The sequence below is a fragment of the Dermochelys coriacea genome, chromosome 5, assembly GCF_009764565.3.
Source record: "Dermochelys coriacea isolate rDerCor1 chromosome 5, rDerCor1.pri.v4, whole genome shotgun sequence".
Lineage (NCBI taxonomy): Eukaryota > Metazoa > Chordata > Testudines > Dermochelyidae > Dermochelys > Dermochelys coriacea.
This window is the reverse complement of record NC_050072.1, coordinates 110,380,511-110,398,757: the sequence shown is the minus strand read 5'-3', so window position 1 is coordinate 110,398,757 and position 18,247 is coordinate 110,380,511. Positions and strand designations below refer to the sequence as shown.

The 18,247-nt window shown below is 39.6% G+C and overlaps 1 protein-coding gene across 5 annotated transcripts in view; it reads left to right on the top strand.

Moving 5' to 3' along the window:
* ZDHHC21 (zinc finger DHHC-type palmitoyltransferase 21) overlaps positions 1 to 13,988 on the top strand; it is a 66,058-nt gene extending 52,070 nt beyond the window's left edge. For all 5 annotated transcript variants that reach the window (XM_038402819.2, XM_043514858.1, XM_038402818.2 and 2 more), the window contains 2 exons: positions 11,093 to 11,136; positions 11,643 to 13,988. In XM_038402819.2, the coding sequence (XP_038258747.1) occupies positions 11,093 to 11,136; positions 11,643 to 11,775 (177 nt within the window). In that variant the 3' untranslated portion in view covers positions 11,776 to 13,988. The remainder of the gene's footprint in view (positions 1 to 11,092; positions 11,137 to 11,642) is intronic.
* Positions 13,989 to 18,247: the final 4,259 nt, after the last annotated feature.

Here is an 18,247-nt window from a genome sequence, read left to right as displayed (position 1 = left end):
TACACTGCAATGCACTGAAGAGTTTGGAAACGATGTACTGTGCAGATATGACAGTATGCTTGCATTCATTATAATTCAGGTATTAAGTAGAGCTCTATTGATTAGACATCACTTCTGCTAGCCACAAGAAAGTAATTGAACAAGAGATTTCTGCTCCATGCTTCAGAGTTAGTCCTGAGATTTACAAATTGGTGTTTGTCGATTGGAAAACTCAAATCTACGGTCTAAGCAAAGGGAAAATATTCTTTCAATATGTTTGTTCCATCATAAGTTAGTTCACGATGATTCCATCTTCTAGCACAATTTGTTGTCCGGTGCACATTATCTTTTTTCTTTTAATGCTTTGCTTTTCTTCAAGTATAATGACAGGTTTCAGAGTAGCAGCTGTGTTAGTCTGTATTCGCAAAAAGGAGTACTTGTGGCACCTTAGAGACTAACAAATTTATTTGAGCATAAGCTTTCGTGAGCTACAGCTCACATGCTCAGATAAATTTGTTAGTCTCTAAGGTGCCACAAGTACTCCTTTTCTTTCTTCAAGTAGTCAGATTAATTTAAAAAGTATCTTTATGAAAGATGTATTCCTCTTAACAAGCATTCACCCAGCTGGGGTCATTTTTTCAAGTGCTTCTTTAAATCGGTCTGCAGTATTCACTCAGCTCTCATTGATATCTCTTCATCCCTCTCATAACAGCCTTAGTCATTGCAGCATCTTCTTTTCCTTGGAGATTGCAGGCAAGCTGCTCTTTCAGACTTGTTGCCAAAATAAGAAGACAGTCAGCACCCCACCACCAGAGACCGAATGCAACACCTGTGCTGCATCCCTTGCTTCAGCTCTTAAAATTATAAGCTAACTGTAGCTTTTCTACTTATTTCCTTGAGATTTCTTTGCATTTCAAAGAAACTAATCTAACATTGAATTCTTTTGCTTGATTTAGCGATCCTTATAACTCTTCTGTTTCTGAATAAGCACATGCCCACTAATTCTAATGATAATAGGGGGTTTTGGAGTGTGGAGGACCAGATTGCTGAGTTGGTCAGATGCTTATTCTTCAAGGACTGTCCCTGTAGGTGCTCCACTTTAGGCGTTTTAGCCCCCTGCACTTGTAATCAGAGATTTGTAATAGCAGTGCCCCTGCGGGCCTCACATGGGTGGCAGCCATCTCGCATCACTTGGAGCAGTTACCTGGTGTGCACAGCCAACCATCCCCCAGTTGCTTCTCTAGCACCTTTTGGCTTGAGTCGGAGCAACAGCAGTGCCTCTTTTAACCTTGGATAGCTCAGTAGTTTTCTGTTTTTCCTGGCCTTATTAGCCTTTTCATTTAGTTATTTCCCTCTATTTTATAGTTTACTTAAAACCCTAAAAAAAAAATTCTTTTAGCTGTTCTCTCTCTCCTCAATTCCCCCTCTCCCACCCCTGTCTCCCAGGCGGGTCTCCAGCTTCAAAAGTCAACAAGAAGAGGGAAACGAATACGGCCTTATCTTCCTTCTTTCTCAAAACAAGGGATATACACCCCTCGCCACTCCTCCCCTAAGCCAGAGCCCTCTCAGCATCAAACATCTGCTGATATGCGAGGCAGGCAGGCTCAACCACGGGTACCACCTCCTATGACTTTTCAACCGAATTTGCATACTGGGATCCGGATAGGGCCCAGAGCCTCAGACCCCCACAATCTGCCAAGTTCTGGAACAACACAATCCGCTTTACCACCTGCCCCAGCTCCCTCAGAGACGCAGGAGGAGGAGATAGAGGAACTCGAGGACACACCTGCCATTGACCCGCATTTCATCTTTGTTGCCAGGCCAAACAATAATGCAACCCCCCCCCACACCACCACCACCCCTGCACACAGTTAGGGGACAATTTCAAATCCTTCCAGGATCTATTCAAAAGGATAACTGAATCCCTGGACATTTCCTTAGCTGAGCTACCAGAGACCCTCCACAAGCTTACAGACATCCTCCAGGCATCTCCATCAGCAAAAATTGCACTGCCTATTAATGCTGCCATAATGGACCCTGCAAAAATAATCTGGCAGACACCTGCCACAGCCCCATCTTCATGTAAGAGATCTGACAAGAATTATTATGTGCTAGCAAGAGGGGCGGGGTTTTTGTTCACTCACCCTGCACCGAACTCACTGGTGATACAGGCAGTTAATCAAAGGGGAAAACAACACCAGTTTAGAACCGCCCCTTATGATAAGGACTGGCAAAGGCTAAACCTTTTTGGATGGAAAGTGTATTCCTCAGCTACACTCCAATTTCACATAACTAATTATTCAGCCTTACTAGCCAAATACATGCACAACCTGTTCACTAAAATGTCAAATTTTATCAGGTGACAAAAAAGAACAGTATAAGGCTAACATCTCCGAAGGGTCTCGCATCGCCAGGATGGCCCTGCAGGCCTCTCTCAACTCTGCAGACATGACAACATGCTTCACCGCTACATCCATGGTCATACATTGGGTATCCTGCCTCCACCTCTCTGGGTTCCCTAGTCAGGTCCAGGCCACAGCAAGGACTTCACCCTTCGAGGGTCAGAAACTTTCCGAGGAAAACAGAGATGTGTCTTTAGATACCCTGGAGGATTCCAGGGCCACCTTAAAAACCCTGGGTATCTATGTTCCTGCGAACAAAAAGAAACAGAGCTGATTTTACAACCAGCAATTTCGAACTGCCACATACACCCAGCCTCAAAGACAGTATGACCAATGCTGTAAACAAAGACAGGCAAGATGCCAAGACCAGCCTTCCACATCTCAACCATCTACTTCCAGACAATCACTTTTAAGCTTTGGTCGAGGGCATGAGACCTCCACATTCTTTGATCCTGGAACTAAACCTGATCTCTAGCCCATTTGGAGACCATCTGTCACCATACTACCCAGTCTGGAACACCATCACTACAGACAAATGGGTTCTGGAAATTATCCAGAAGTGTTACTCAACCCCTTCCTTTCTATTTCACTTACCCACCCCCCTTCTCCGTCCCTCTTTAGGGACCCCTCTCATGAGCCCCTTTTACAACAGGAAATAAACCACCTCCTACAATTAGGTGCCATGGAACCAGTACCAGCTCAACACAAGGGGAGGGATTTATTCCTATTATTTTCTCACTCAGAAAAAGACCAGCATATGGAGATCCATCCTGGATTTACGAAAACTCAACAAATTTGTGAGAAAGCAACATTTCAAAATGGTGACTCTGTCCACAATAATTCTGGCATTAGAGAAAGGAGACTGGCTCTCGGTCTTCGACCTCCAAGACACTTACTTTCATATTACCATTCATCCAGTGCACAGACGATTCCTGCAATTCACCCTGGGGCACCAACATTTCCAACACAGAATACTCCCCTTCAGCCTGCCAACTGCCCCAAAGGTCTTTTCCAAGGTTCTTGCCATTGTTGCAGCTCACCTCCGCAGACAGGGGATGATGATTTTTCTATACCTAGATGACTGTCTTTTAAGGGCACCAACACAATGGGCAGCACTAAATGTCACACAAACCATGATAACCTTCTTTACATATTTCAGGCTACAGATAAATGCGCAGAAGTCCACAAGGTTCCTGTCCAACAACTGGAATTTTATAGTCACCTATCTCAATTGCCTCACTGCAACAGCAAGTTTACCCCAACAGCGCTTTCTCACCCTAATCAATTGATTACAATGATCACGCACAGTCCACAAACATCCACCAGAACATGCTTACAACTTCTGGCGCACATGGCTGCATTGACGTTCATCATAAAGTATGCCAGGCTACACATGAGATGCTTACAGGCCTGGCTTTGCACTGTCTACATAGCACACAAACATTCTCTCAACAGATGTCTCAATATGCATGGTAAAGGACTCGTTCAGTGGTGGACGCAATCACAAAACGTCTGCTCAGGTGTCCCCTTTCAACAGAAAGCTGCTACTTCAGTGATCACCATGGACACCTCCCTTGTGGGATGGGGAGCTCATTTATGCGAAAACACAATCCAGGGTCGCTGGTCTCCATCGGAATCCAACCTGCACATAAACATACTGGAATTAAGGGCTGTCAGAAATGCATGCGAGCACCTCCTTCCTTTAATCCAAAACATGACCATCAAGATCCTTACAGACAATACAGCATTCATGTTCTATATAAACCACCAATGGAGAGCACAATCATACCCTCTGTGCACAGAGGCAATACACCTCTGGAACTGATGCATCACCAACAACGTAGACATTTCAGCATCTTACTTGCCAGGATGTCAGAACACGACAGTGGACCAGCTGAGCAGAGACTTCTCACAAATTCATGAGTGGAAGGTGGATCATGCAACTCTCACAGTCATATTCAACTTATGGGGGTTTTCCATTATAGATCGATTTGCAACAGCTGAGAATGCAAAGTGCCCACAATACTGCTCCGGAGCTGTACTGGGATGCCACTCCTTGGGCAATGCTTTCCTCATAAAATAGGAAGCGCCACTAATGTATGCATTCCCTCTGACTCCACTTCTGAGTCAGGTCATCACAAGATCAGGCAGGACAAATCCAGGGTCATTTTCATTGCACCCATGTGGCCCAGACAAACTTGGTTCCCAGACTTGAGACAGATGGCAGTGAAACCACTTCAAATCCTTTCAATGATACCTCACTTTCTGATGCAGGACTCAGGACGCATCCATCACCACAACCTAGCCCTTTTCCAATTCAAGGACTGGTTACTCCATGGCTAATGGGTGTCGACAAAGACTATTCTGAGGAGGTGAAAGACATACTGTTGAACAGTCGCAGACGAAGCACACAAAAAACACACAGAAGTGGACGCAATTCTGCATTTGGTTCCATGATAAACATATTTCTTCACAATTGGACCATTACCCAGGATCATAGACTATATACCGGGCCTTAAAAAATTGTGGTTATCCAACAGCTCCATCAGAGTACACCATCACCTCATTCCACTACAAGGTGAACAGAGTCACTATCTTTGCTCACCCAACCACTAAACACTTTCTAAAAGGCATAGAGAACACTAAAAGACCCAACTCCTATGTGGAATCTTAATCTTGTTCTCTGCAGTCTCATGGGGAAACAGTTTGAACCCCTAGCAACCTGTTCTCTGTTACTTATTCAGGAAGGTGGCCTTCCTCATTGCTATCACTTTGGCAAGAAGGGTTGGAGACTTAGATGCCCTAATGGCACGTTCACCTTATGCCACATTTTTCAAAGATAAAGTGATCTTACAGCCACATGCCAAATTCATACCCCAGGTAGCTTCTCCTTTTCATCTAAATCAACCCATATACTTACTCATATTTTTCCCAGAACTGCATGTCTACCGCAGGAAGGCCTCATTTCACACGCTAGACATTCACATAGCACTAGCTTTCTACCTAGAAAGGGCAAAAACGTTCAGAAAGTAATCTTGACTATTTCTCTCTATCACAGAATGTTCCAAGGGTCAAACCATTTTGAAACAGAGACTATCTAAATGGATATCGGGCTGTATCCATTTGTGTTACGAAAACAGCTAGACGCTCCACCAGAGCGTTATCAACATTAGTGGCCTTTCTCAATAATGTACACATCACGGACATTTGCAAAGCAGCTACCTGGGCATCTGTCCATACCTTTACTAAACACTACATGTTATAATAGCAATCAGCTGCAGACGCTCAGTTTGGACTCACAATGCTATATACCATCACTGAACCAACTCCGAAGCCCCTCCCCTCCACTGAGGTGCCCTGCTCAATAGTCACCTAAAGTGGAGCACCCTCAGGGACGCTCCTCAAAGAAGAAGAGGTTACTCACCTTGTGCAGTAACTGAGGTTCTTTGAGATGGTTGTCCCTGTGGGTGCTCCACTACCCTTATCCTCCCCTCTATTTTGGAATTTAAAGCTGATCCTCTGGGGTAGAGAAGAAACTGGGGGACGGTTGGCTGCAAACGCGAGGTAACTGCTCTGAGCAATGCAAGATGGCTGCCGCGTGTAAGTGGCCAACTGGGACACTGCTCCTACAAATTATAAGTGGAGGGCGCCAAAGCACTTAAAGTGGAGCACCCACGGGACAGCCGTTTCAAAGAACCTCAGTTACTGTACAAGGTGAGTAACTTTCTCATTTTTCTTGAAGGCAGACGTTAAGAGGACTGTATTAATTATGCCATACTTGTGCTACTTTTAAAGTTATTTGTAAATTAAAAACTCTCAAAGGCTTTAAACATCAGAATTAGCTGGAAATCAGTACTAAAAGTAGCTCTTAAGAATATTATTAGTATTTCCAGTACTCGAAGCTGGTCATCCATACAGATAACCAAAGTCTCTTAGGTTGAACAGAATACTAACATTGAACAAATTAATGCTTTGCATAGAAGCATAATAAACAGTGACAGTATTCTGACCTATAGTCTTCTGGTGAGGTCATACATTAGAATGTTGGTTATTCTGTTCATTTGACACCTGAAATAAAGTTGACATTGGTGGGCGCTATTGGGTGGTCAGCCCTTGAAAATTAATTCACTTATTTAGGTTCCTAAATAAAGACTTGGGGTGTGTATACAGTACAGTTACACACCCATGGCTGGCCTGTGCCTGCTGACTTGGGCTTGCGAGGTGCAGGCTGCAGGGTGGTTTAATTGTGGTGAAGATATTCCAGCTCAAGCTGGAGCTCGAGCTGTAGGAATCTCCAACCTCGCAGGATCCTAGAGCACTCCAGCCAAAGCCCAAATGTCTACACTGCAATTAAATAGCTCCGCAGCCTGAGCCCTGTGAGCCCAAGTCAGCTGGCATGGAGCAGCCGCAGGTTTTTAATTGCTGTGTAGACAAACCGTTAGGGGCCTAAGTTTGAAAATATAATTGAATTCATTTTCATTGTTTTGTTTGAAAAGCTAATTTGTTGTTTGAGGGGTGGAGGTGGGGAAAGCAGATAAAAAGAGCAGCAGAAATAGTGCTTCTGCTCTGAATCAAGGAAGTAATGGTAAGTGTCTGATGAATGTGTCAAAGAATCCTCTTACTAAGTGTTTTTGTCAAACCTGTGGTTCCTTTCTTCATTTGATATCATGGAGCCTGATAACTATATTCATGGTTAATAAAGAAATAAAATCACTAGTTCAATAAGATTTTAGAATTCTTTTTCTAACATCAAAGTTTATCCTGGTGAAAACTTTAAAACAGATGCCTTCTGTCCTGCTTCTATTCTTCTCCTCAAAAAAGAAAACAAAACAAAAATCAGTCAGGTTTAAATCAGTCACACTCATCATCTTTCACTGGTTCATTACTTTTCCAACTATATATTTTGCTTATTGAAGCACCACAAGCTGTGATCTCTGATACAAAGAGCTAAGCACAGTCTGCCAGAATCAGCAATAGGATAGGAGACTTCTAGGGAAAGCTTTGATATAGCAGGAAGTGATATTGGTGATTCAGTGGATGGCACTCTTTCCTCTGAGCTATACAGAATTAATGGATGTGATATTAAATGCCTTTATGCTGCTGAAGGTGCATTATTTAAGATGAGACTTAGACATAGTAAGTCCTGCCCATATGTGGTAATTACAGTTCCCCCGACCCTTTTTGGTGGAGTAAGGCACTCTAGACACCTGGTCATATTGTAACTTGGGGAAATTACATTCTACCTTCCTATGTTTCCATCCTGCATTTTCCTTTGAAATATTATTCTCTTCTTTCTGCTCTAAACTAGTGTGCATTGTTGCAGTCTATTGTTTAACAGTTTAACTTACCCAAGAGATGGGTAAAATGATTACTTTGAAGCATTTCTACCATCAGTAAGCTTTGTAAAGTGCTTTGATTTCTAGCTAGATGCAAGATGCTATGTAAATGTGAGATCATTCATATCTGTGTCTAAATAAGGTCTTCCTTCTTCCTTGGCCGATTCTGTACTGAAGTCATAGTAGTGAAATTTGTGCTAACCCACTCATTTCCACAGCAAAAGATTGTGTGCAAAACATTTTTGACTTGATTGAAGCGTGAAGCAGAATAGAAAACTGGGATGTGAACAAGAATCAGTTTATTCCATCACACATCAGAATTAATATCAAAGAGATTACAGAAAATTATGGGCAAAAAGACATGTTTTGGTTCATTCCAGTGTTCAGATCTGCCTTTAAAGGTTTTTTACTGTGGCAGCTTTGCCTTTCCTCCCAGCAGGACTGAATTTGTACTTTGGAAAATAGTATTCCTTCCTGAAATATGGTATTTCTTCCTGATGTTCCAGGATATTAACAGGATTTGCATCCTTTCACCCTCGAATCATTGGTTCAAATTGGACCTGTCTCAGCTATGAGGAGGAAGAAGGATATTTATGTTTCAGCTGCCTAAGAAGCAAACTGAAAAAATGTCCATTGTGTCCTTCCTCCCCAAGCCTGGCTGCTAAGTTTCTTAGGTTGCTGTGAAGTTTCACTTTCATGTGAAAGTAATTTTCAAATTGGCCCAGCTGCTTGGAAGCCATGCTGGGGGAGGGAAGCAGCAGAGGGAACTTGGTTTCTTAAGTTCAGCTGCCAGTGCTTCTCAAGCAGCTGAACTTCAAAGGAGAACTCTCCTTTCCTCCCATTCCCTTCAGCCTAGCTCACAGCTCTTCAGAAGTGGTTGAGCTGCTTTAAATTTTGAAAAGGTATCCCACAAACAAGGTATTCTGTGCTTCCAATTCAGTTGATGTAAATTGAAAACATTAGCACGTGGACTTCAGAATTTTTCATTCTGGGGAAAGAGATGGCCACCTGCTTTCACTGCCTTTCCAGTTAAAATTTTTAGTATTTTTAAATGAGTGGAAGGAGGTCTATAAACTTTTGCCCTCTTCCTATTTAACCCTTTCACTTATGTAAAGGCTGTAGTGGGTTATGAGAGAGAAAGTTTAGATGATCACTTCATAGGTATTGATGCTGTAATGTCAGTGAAAAGGCCCTACAAACTGTAGACTCAGTCAAAAAGCACAATCACTCAATCAGAATTTTGCTTTCAGAAGTCAGTGTCCAAAGTGATAAATGTTATGATTTTCAGATGAGTACAAAAAATGTTAATGGGTCGACAATGTAAAAGAACATGCTACAAAACTAGATTACACTAACACTATATTAATACGGCTGCTACTCTGAAACCTGACATTTGGAATGTTATTTTTGGAAACAAAAGTGCTAGTATGATGCCTCAAAGCTTTAATAAATAGGAATTGATTATGTGAGGAGAAAGGGAGGGAGAGGTTTGAGCTACCAGCCTATCACACAGCAGCACCATCCATTCTGAAATTGTCTAATTAGTCACTAGTTTTAAAAGTGGCTTTATTTTTGGTACTATCAAGAGGTTGATTTCCAGAACTGAAACATCTTTGCAACTATAGAGGGAGCTTTAATTTAAAATGGAAACATTGATGTGAACTTATTGAAGCATCATGTGGTAGCAATGTGTATTTGGTGCCTCTCATTTGAAAGCTCTCAAACTGCTTGCCAAACTAATATTCAAGCATCTGTAGAGTTCAAAATAATAGAAGATGGAATTTTGGCTAAAGACAGAGATGGACAAAACCAATATTCAAGAAAATGGGATCTTCACTGGCTACTCAGGTAGAAGGGACAGGCCCTTTGTTTCATCCAAAAAGTAGTATATAATCTGACAGACACATTATGTACCTGCCTAAATTAATCATTAACAGAGAGACATATCAAACTGCCTTGAAAATTATTTTTTTGGAGTTATTACATTTTGGATCAAAAGGTCTAAATTATTCTGGGACATAATGAACCATGTTTATCCCTTCAAAAGTGCTATAATGTTGCTTGAGTTTAAAACTGAAGTACCACTGACTTGTAAAATAATGGTTTTCATTAATGACACACACCTTGAGAATATGAACACAGAAGTACAACCATTGGAAGCATTTAAAGATTATTTGGAAATGCTGTGAGCTAAAACAAATTGCTTATCAACTAAAGCACTTTGTCAAGTGAAGCAAACCATATTGGTTTTCGCAAAAAGAAAAGGAGTACTTGTGGCACCTTAGAGACTAACAAATTTATTAGAGCATAAGCTTTATGCATCCGATGAAGTGAGCTGTAGCTCACGAAAGCTTATGCTCTAATAAATTTGTTAGTCTCTAAGGTGCCACAAGTACTCCTTTTCTTTTTGCGAATACAGACTAACACGGCTGCTACTCTGAAACCATATTGGTTTTGGAAGTTAATTTATGAATTTTATTATAAGTTATAGAAGGGGTTTATCTTCATTTTAGAAACAGTTAAGATGTTCTTTCATTTTATTCTCTTTAATTTTAGCAAAATCACCTTTATCTGCAGCAGTTACTTAGAGATCACTAAAAGAAAAGGAGTACTTGTGGCACCTTAGAGACTAACAAATTTATTAGAGCATAAACTTTCGTGAGCTACAGCTCACTTCATCGGATGCATGCTCTAATAAATTTGTTAGTCTCTAAGGTGCCACAAGTACTCGTTTTCTTTTTGCGAATACAGAGTAACACGGCTGCTACTCTGCAACCTTAGAGATCACTGAAACTGTGTTAATATACTCTTGGTGGCACTATTCACATTGCAATATTTGTGAAAGTAAATATTTTAAAACTACTTAATCTGCTTTTTGAAGTACTTCTGCTGATGGTGACATTTTATATAGTGGTGGAAATTTATTTTGTCCCTGTGATAATCTTTTCTGTGACAACATTCGTTATACAGGTGACTATAAAGCATGACAAAAGTGTGCTTTTCAGAAAAGTTTTGTTGTTTGTGCGTATTATTTTAAAATGTCCTCTGGATAAATAACGTTTTGATTAATTTAGCTATAGTAAGGTTCTAATCTGGTTGTTAGCATTCTATAGTGTGTCCCATTTTAAAAATCTATACAGAAAATAGTTTTTCTGCATGATAATTTATCAGGCTGAATACAACTGCTCTGCATGAAATTTTACAGTGGTTTGATATTTGTATGGGGTATAGCTCTATGTAATCCTACTAGATTTTCTCCAAAAGAATCTACATTAAGGGTCAGTTCCTTCTTTATTACATATTTTAATGATAACATTTTTGCAAGTTAGGTAAGTGAGGAAATATTTTCTAATAATGTTTTCTTTCCCACAACAGGATACAACTAGTATAGAAAAAATGTCAAACTGTTGTGAAGAAATGTAAGTACAACGTAAAGAGCTAATAGAGCTTAAAAACTGTATGTGTATGAAAGAAAACTGAAGGCACTGGTGGTAGTTTTTTCATGCTACCGTGTTTTTGTTTTTTTCTATAGCAGTGGTTCACTATTTTTATACTTATTTTTATATAAAATAGCTACAGATTATTCTTCTTTCCTGCCTACCTAAAGCAAGCAAAACTATATGTTGTCTCTAAAGCACAGATCAAAAGGCACTTGCTACTGTGCTGCTGACATGTATTTAATTGCTCCTGAGAATTTCCTCCCCTTCAGAAGTTGCCTGTAGTTGATTGACGACACAGATTCAGTTTCTCCTATCCAAAGTTAAATCTCAGCCGCATGTCATAATGAAAGAAAAGCTGTATTTGTGATGCTGGGACACAATTCATCAGAGTCCAGTAATGGATCCCCAGCCAATCTGTATTGTTCTAGCTGACTGAAGTGCACCATGGGAGTGCTGTCTTTCACTAATAATGCTGTCTTCTGTAGATCGAGGCCCCGAAAGCCATGGCAGCAGACCTTCTCAGAAGTTTTTGGCACTCGCTGGAAGATCCTGTGGTTTATTCCTTTCAGGCAGCGGCAACCACTGCGAATTCCCTACCACTTTGCCAATCATGTCTAAACAGATGGATAGTGGGCACAGATGGGTCCTCCATGCTGGAAGTGTGTTACCGGTTTTATGTTGATAGAACTATGACAGTCTTCAAGTCAATTAAAATCCACCCACCAATCGAAGACATCATAATGTGCCCCAGGCTTTATTTTAATAGTGATCTTGATTCTGTTGTGGGATTAGTACTAGTTCTAAGGCATATTTACTTTCAAATTAGTTTTCCAGAGGGATTTCTTGTGTATTTGAGGTTAATAACAAAAACATAAATGATTGAAATACAATGTTACGCAATTTTGTTTCAATACTGGATATTTTTATTTTTTTAAGGAAACACTGAAGTTTACATAGATTAATAGATTTCAAACAAAGTGTGTCATTCTGCATTTAATTTTTTAGTGTTTTTATTAGTAGATTTACCTAGATTATGTACAGATCTTTGTCTGCTAATTGTGTTTAAAATTCTCTAATGCCTTCTTTTATTTATGATGCATGATATTAATCATGCAGTACAGCACTGGAAAAAGGTGGTATTTTAACAGAAGCAGACTTTTTCCTAAACTTTTTCCAGAAATTTTTTTTAAGATATAAAGGGAGATCTTGCATCTTATAGTCTCAGTTTTGTAAAAATGTAGTCTTAATACAATAGGTTATCGTTGTCCCTGTATCAGTTAAAACTATGAGCTCAAACACTCTTGGGCAAACTATGCAGATATAAAGCATGTTTTTTTCCGTTTTTTCCACAAGGATTTCCTTGTAACTTGCAATAATTCCACATATAATCAATATGGTACGAATATTAGAGTACATACATATAAAAATGCAGGTTTAATCAGTCAATATAAAGGATCATGTATGAATATACAAAGTAGTGTGTGGTCACTAAAGTTATACTTTACATTTTGTTTTGGTTAGTCACTACTAGAACTAGAATTAGGATTACTTTTCAGGTGTTTATGGAAATGGGCAATGTGTGTGGAAAATACTTTTTAAGTATTTATTTATATGTAAATATTGATGTTATAGATAAGCACTAATTTCTATGTAAACAGGGTCGTTGAACTGCACTAACTTCCTCTTCTGTGTATTGTGTGGACAGGAGACCATTTTGCTCTTTTTCTGGGATAGGAGGGTCACTTCTTATTAGAAGTGGTTAACAAGAAATGCTAACCTTAAGATTAGAGCTGGTCAAATAGTAAACTGATGCCACACCACAGAAGTATTGCCTTTTTTGCTATGATTTAGAGTGTTGTTTATTATTCATGTATGTCTCAGCAATTGTCAGGTATTTGTGAATCTTGAAAGTTTCATGAATTTTCACAAGGATAAAATTCATAGTTTGTGTTACTCAGTATTCTGCCGAAAAAATTTATCATCCAGTCTAAAAGCAGAAACAACAGGATGCATCTTCGGTACTACCATACAACTTGAATAACAAATAGTAAATAGTCAAAGCAAACAAGACATAAGCTGAAAATTATTTATCCAGGATATCTGGGATTTCTAGCATTCTGAATGAAAGTTCCTTTCACTCTCTCTTTCACTGTTAGTTTCGCTGTAGAACAGTCTTATGGCTAATGTTTAAACCAAAGTTCAGAATGTCCAAAAGGTGATGAAAATGCTGATGTGGCCTTTGAAATTTACAAATGGGCACTGTATAAAGTAACTGCTGCATCTCCTTTAAGAAAAAGGAAGTCACCTACTGTATCCTCTGTGATACTCTGGAAGGAAATTAAGTCGTTTTCATTCTGCTTAAACGTGTTTTGCAAAACACACATATATAAATACAGGGTTAGGATTTTTTTTTAACTTTTCTTGATAATGAATTAGCATAGTTTGCAGGTTGTATCATTTAAATCAGTGTTTCTCAACTACCAGTCTGTGAAATGGCACCAGTCCCTGAGATCTGTTTGATACAGTTTAGGAAGGCAGCAAGCTGGTCCCTGGTATCAAAAAGCTTGAGAAACACTGATTTAAAGCACTGAAGCCTTTGATTAAAGAGAAGATCAATGAGTTTAAATGTCCTTGATTCACTCATTGTGGGATGTATATTTATTCCTTCTGTGTTTCTTACATCTTCCTTTCAGTTACTTAACTTTGGGGAAAGCACATTTGCAATTCATAAATTGTTGCAGTATTGGACGATGAATTGTAAACAGTGTGTTTTAAATTTGGTAAACTGTACCTATACATGAAATGATGAGAGCATGAAATCTTTACAGAGACAAAAAATAGCGATTAGTCTAAATCTAATATTCTGTAAATATATTCCAAATAAGAGGAAATAACTAGGTTGTGACCTTATCCTAAAATTACACGGATCTTGAGTTAAACATAAACAAAGTCTGAATGTATATATTGTAAACTGTACATATGTATACACATATGCATATCTGCATTTACAAGCTGTCCAATTTGGTTGATTAGCAGGTGTGTTTGCTTAGTATGTTCTGATTTAGGACTCTGGCTTGTTGGGCTAGTGGTGAAGCTGACATATACTCAAGTCTTCGGGAGAGCCTTTCATCTCTTGTTCCCCAGGTGCCCTCTTTTGGCCAAGTCATGCAATAACATTAGCTCTTGTTTCAGAGTAGCAGCCGTGTTAGTCTGTATTCGCAAAAAGAAAAGGAGTACTTGTGGCACCTTAGAGACTAACATTTATTAGAGCATAAGCTTTGAAGTGAGCTGTAGCTCACGAAAGCTTATGCTCTAATAAATTTGTTCGTCTCTTAGGTGCCACAAGTACTCCTTTTCTATTAGCTCTTGTATTAGAGAAGAGATGTCCCTGCAGTTATTGTTCATAAATTGCTGAGGCCTCATACTCAGACAATGGTGATTTGGAGACATAACTGTTGAGGAGAATGGAAAAAATACACCCAAAGTACGTGGTTTGCAGAAATCTATATTCTTGTGGCTCTAGCATATATCCCAAATACAGATAAAAATGAAATATGTCAGACCTTTTGGAAATCTTCAGAATAGGTCTGTGGTTTATATAACTATACTCTTTTTGTCAAGTGAGGCAAAATATAGGTTGCATAACCCAATCCTGACTTTCCTTTTGAGCAATGTGTTGTACCTTAAAGTTAAAAAAATAAAGCATCGGAGTTACTGTTGCTGAAATACCAGAAACTCATTCTCATGTTATGTGATACACTCTTAAGTTTTGTCCGTTGACTGTTATGTGAGAATGGTAATGCCAAAATGCAGAGGTTTTATTCAGTAAATATGCAAATGATATTTTTCTTCAGTAATGAGCAAATAGTTGTTGCAGTTTGTATTGTAGCAAACCTCTAGTTATCTATGTAAGGAGCCTTGATCTGAAGATGGTATCTGAGCATCATTGCTACAGAGAATTTGCTGTAATAAGTCAGTGAAACATTACTTACATAAATGGCTTCACTAGTTCACAACAAAACTTATGCTTGTTTTATAAATTGTATGTAATCTGCCAACCTTTCTGGCATCAATACAACAACAGCAGACTTTTCTGTCATGTAGAAGATGCATCATATCATTTAACATGTCTATGATTTCTATACCCTTCCTTTCCCCAAACTTGATTTTACTGCCAACCACAAATAGTAGGAGACCACTGTATCTTTCTTTAACTAACCAACTGTATTACAAGACAGAGCTAACAAACAGTGCTTATAATTAGTCCTGAGCCCAGTTTTCCAACTGGATATAACATCCCTCTACTAAAAAGACTAACTGATCTGTTCCAAATATGGTGGAGTCTTGACCTCCTGCGAAATAATAGTCACTTCTTCCACATATATATGGCATAAGGGCTATGTCTCATATTCCACTGAGGATAAATAATATTACTTAATCTGCATTAAAATAGTTACAATTTAAACTATTGTGAAATAAACACCTAAGTGTACCTCAGTGATATCCAATACTGAAAGATACAAGAGTAGCTTGAAGTAGTGTGTATCCCACCTCTTGCCTTGTTATGTATAATGGAATAATCAACTAATTAATTGCTTTACCAAGGCTTATTACAAGTTCCTGTTTCACCCATACTTCTGCCATTGAGAGAACAGAAATGTTGATTTAATTTTCTGAAAACCAAAATTACTGTTCGCATTTGTCCTTCAAACCAGTTAGTACCAGTCTTTTTCGATCACCAGGCCATCATACCTTGTACTACATTCTGTACCCAAGAGTTTGCTACTAAAAAGCAACTTGACCAAACACTCCATCTATCCACAAGCTCTCAGTGAAAGGTGTCTTCATGGGTCAGACCTACAAACATCTCAGGGGTTGTCTCTTCAACTCAGCCAACCTTCTCTGGTCTGGATTTTTTTTTTTCCAAATTGCTGTGGATCAGAACAGGAAGCTATTGTGCCACCCTCTTTAGCTTCTTCAGTGCTTCTCTTATTCACACTGCTGCATTGTCGTAGGCCTCAGGTCACTATTCCCATGTGCATCAGGTTAGTAGTCAGGAGCCATGATGATATGAGAAGAGCACAAAAACTTGCTTCACCACATTGCCCCAATCCTCCTGTCCCTCTGCTGCCTTCAGATTCCACGTGTGCCAAGCTGACAGCAACAAAGTATAGGCAGCCCCATGGTGTCTAGTGCTCATCAAAAGACCATTTGGAGAACTCCTGAAACTGTAGGGCCCAGATCCTGGTGTATTAGTTCATGCCTGATTTTGGACAGCTTTGTATTGCTGAGTAAATTTGCCTAGCTGAATTGTCTGTCAGTATTAATGACACATGTAAACTTTTTATTTGGGAAGGAGGCATCTGTGTCCAAATACAACTGCCATACAACACTTGAGTTTTCGGAAGTGCTAAGCACCCACATTTCCAGTTGAAGCCTATGGAAGATGCAGGTGTTTGATTTCTCTGAAAATGAATACACCATTGCCTTGCAGTGCTGCTCTGCATCTAGTAACCTTTCTAGTCACTTTTACATTTAAACAGCATATTGCAGCACACTAAGTATGCATGGTAAGGATGAGTGTGGTGTGAAAATGAAAACCTTTGCACAGAGTGCTTAAGTCACTAGGTTTGAAGTTTCCTTGTAGGGACTAACTCATTATCTGACAACAGGGGATCTGAACTTCGAGGGCTCACCTGATTATGATGTAGTTTGGTCTCATCTATGCAGACAAGTCATACTGTGTTATAACATTATTCTATAACATAGGAATTTTGCTGGTATACATAAACCCACCTCAGTCCTTCTGCTCCCGAGCACCCTGGGGCTGAGAGCACCTTGGTTACAGTCCCCCAGTCATGTGAACACTACCACTGACTAGCTCTAGCTACAGGCATGCTAGGCTCTCTTTGGCAAAAGGAAAAGTCACTGTGCTTTGACAGCCTGAGAAGATGTAGGATATATTTTTATTTTTAGATCTCAATCTCACAGTTACATTTCTTTTATTCTATTGTGGTGCAGCTGTAAATACATATTTATGTGCCTTCTAGGGTTGGGAGCAAGGGGTTTAATTACTAAAAACCTTCAGATATGTAATCCCTTGTTGGTTCTGTGTAAGCAAACATGCAGAAAAGCTGTCATACTCTTGTGGATTCTGAGCTAGTGCTGAAATAACGAGGAGTACTTGTGGCACCTTAGAGATGAACAAATTTATTTGGGCGTAAGCTTTCGTGGGCTAAAACCCACTTCATCAGATGCATGCAGTGGAAAATACTGTATTTTCCACTGCATGCATCCGATGAAGTGGGTTTTAGCCCACGAAAGCTTATATACACAGAGAACATGAAAAAATAGGTATTGTCATACCAACTGTAACAAGACCAATTAGTTAAGGTGGGCTATTATCAGCAGGGAAAAAAAAACCTTTTGTAATGATAATCAGGATGGCCCATTTCAAACAGTTGAAAAGAAGGTGTGAGTAACAGTGGGGGAAAAATTACCATGGGGAAATAGTTTTTACTTTGTGTAATGACCCATCCACTCCCAGTCTTTATTCAAGCCTAATTTAATGGTGTCCAGTTTGCAAATTAATTCCAATTTTGCAGTTTCTTGTTGGAGTCTGTTTTGGAAGTTTTTTTGTTGAAGTATTGCCACTTTTAGGTCTGTAAGCGAGTGACCAGAGAGATTGAAGTGTTCTCCAACTGGTTTTTGAATGTTATAATTCTTGACGTCTTATTTGTGTCCATTCTTTTATGTAGAGACTGTCCAGTTTGACCAATGTACATGGCAGAGGGGCATTGCTGGCACAGGATGGCATATATCATTGGTAGATGTGCAGGTGTATGAGCCTCTGATAGTGTGGCTGATGTGATTAGGCCCTGTGATGGTGTCCCCTGAATAGATATGTGGGCAGAGTTGGCACCGGGCTTTGTTGCAAGGATAGGTTCCTGGGTTAGTGTGTTTGTGTTTGCTGGTGAGTATTTGCTTCAGGTTGGGGGGCTGTCTGTAAGCAAGGACTGGCCTGTCTCCCAAGGTCTGTGAGAATGAGGGGTTGTTCTTCAGGATAGGGCTTTTTCATGATATAGTAAGA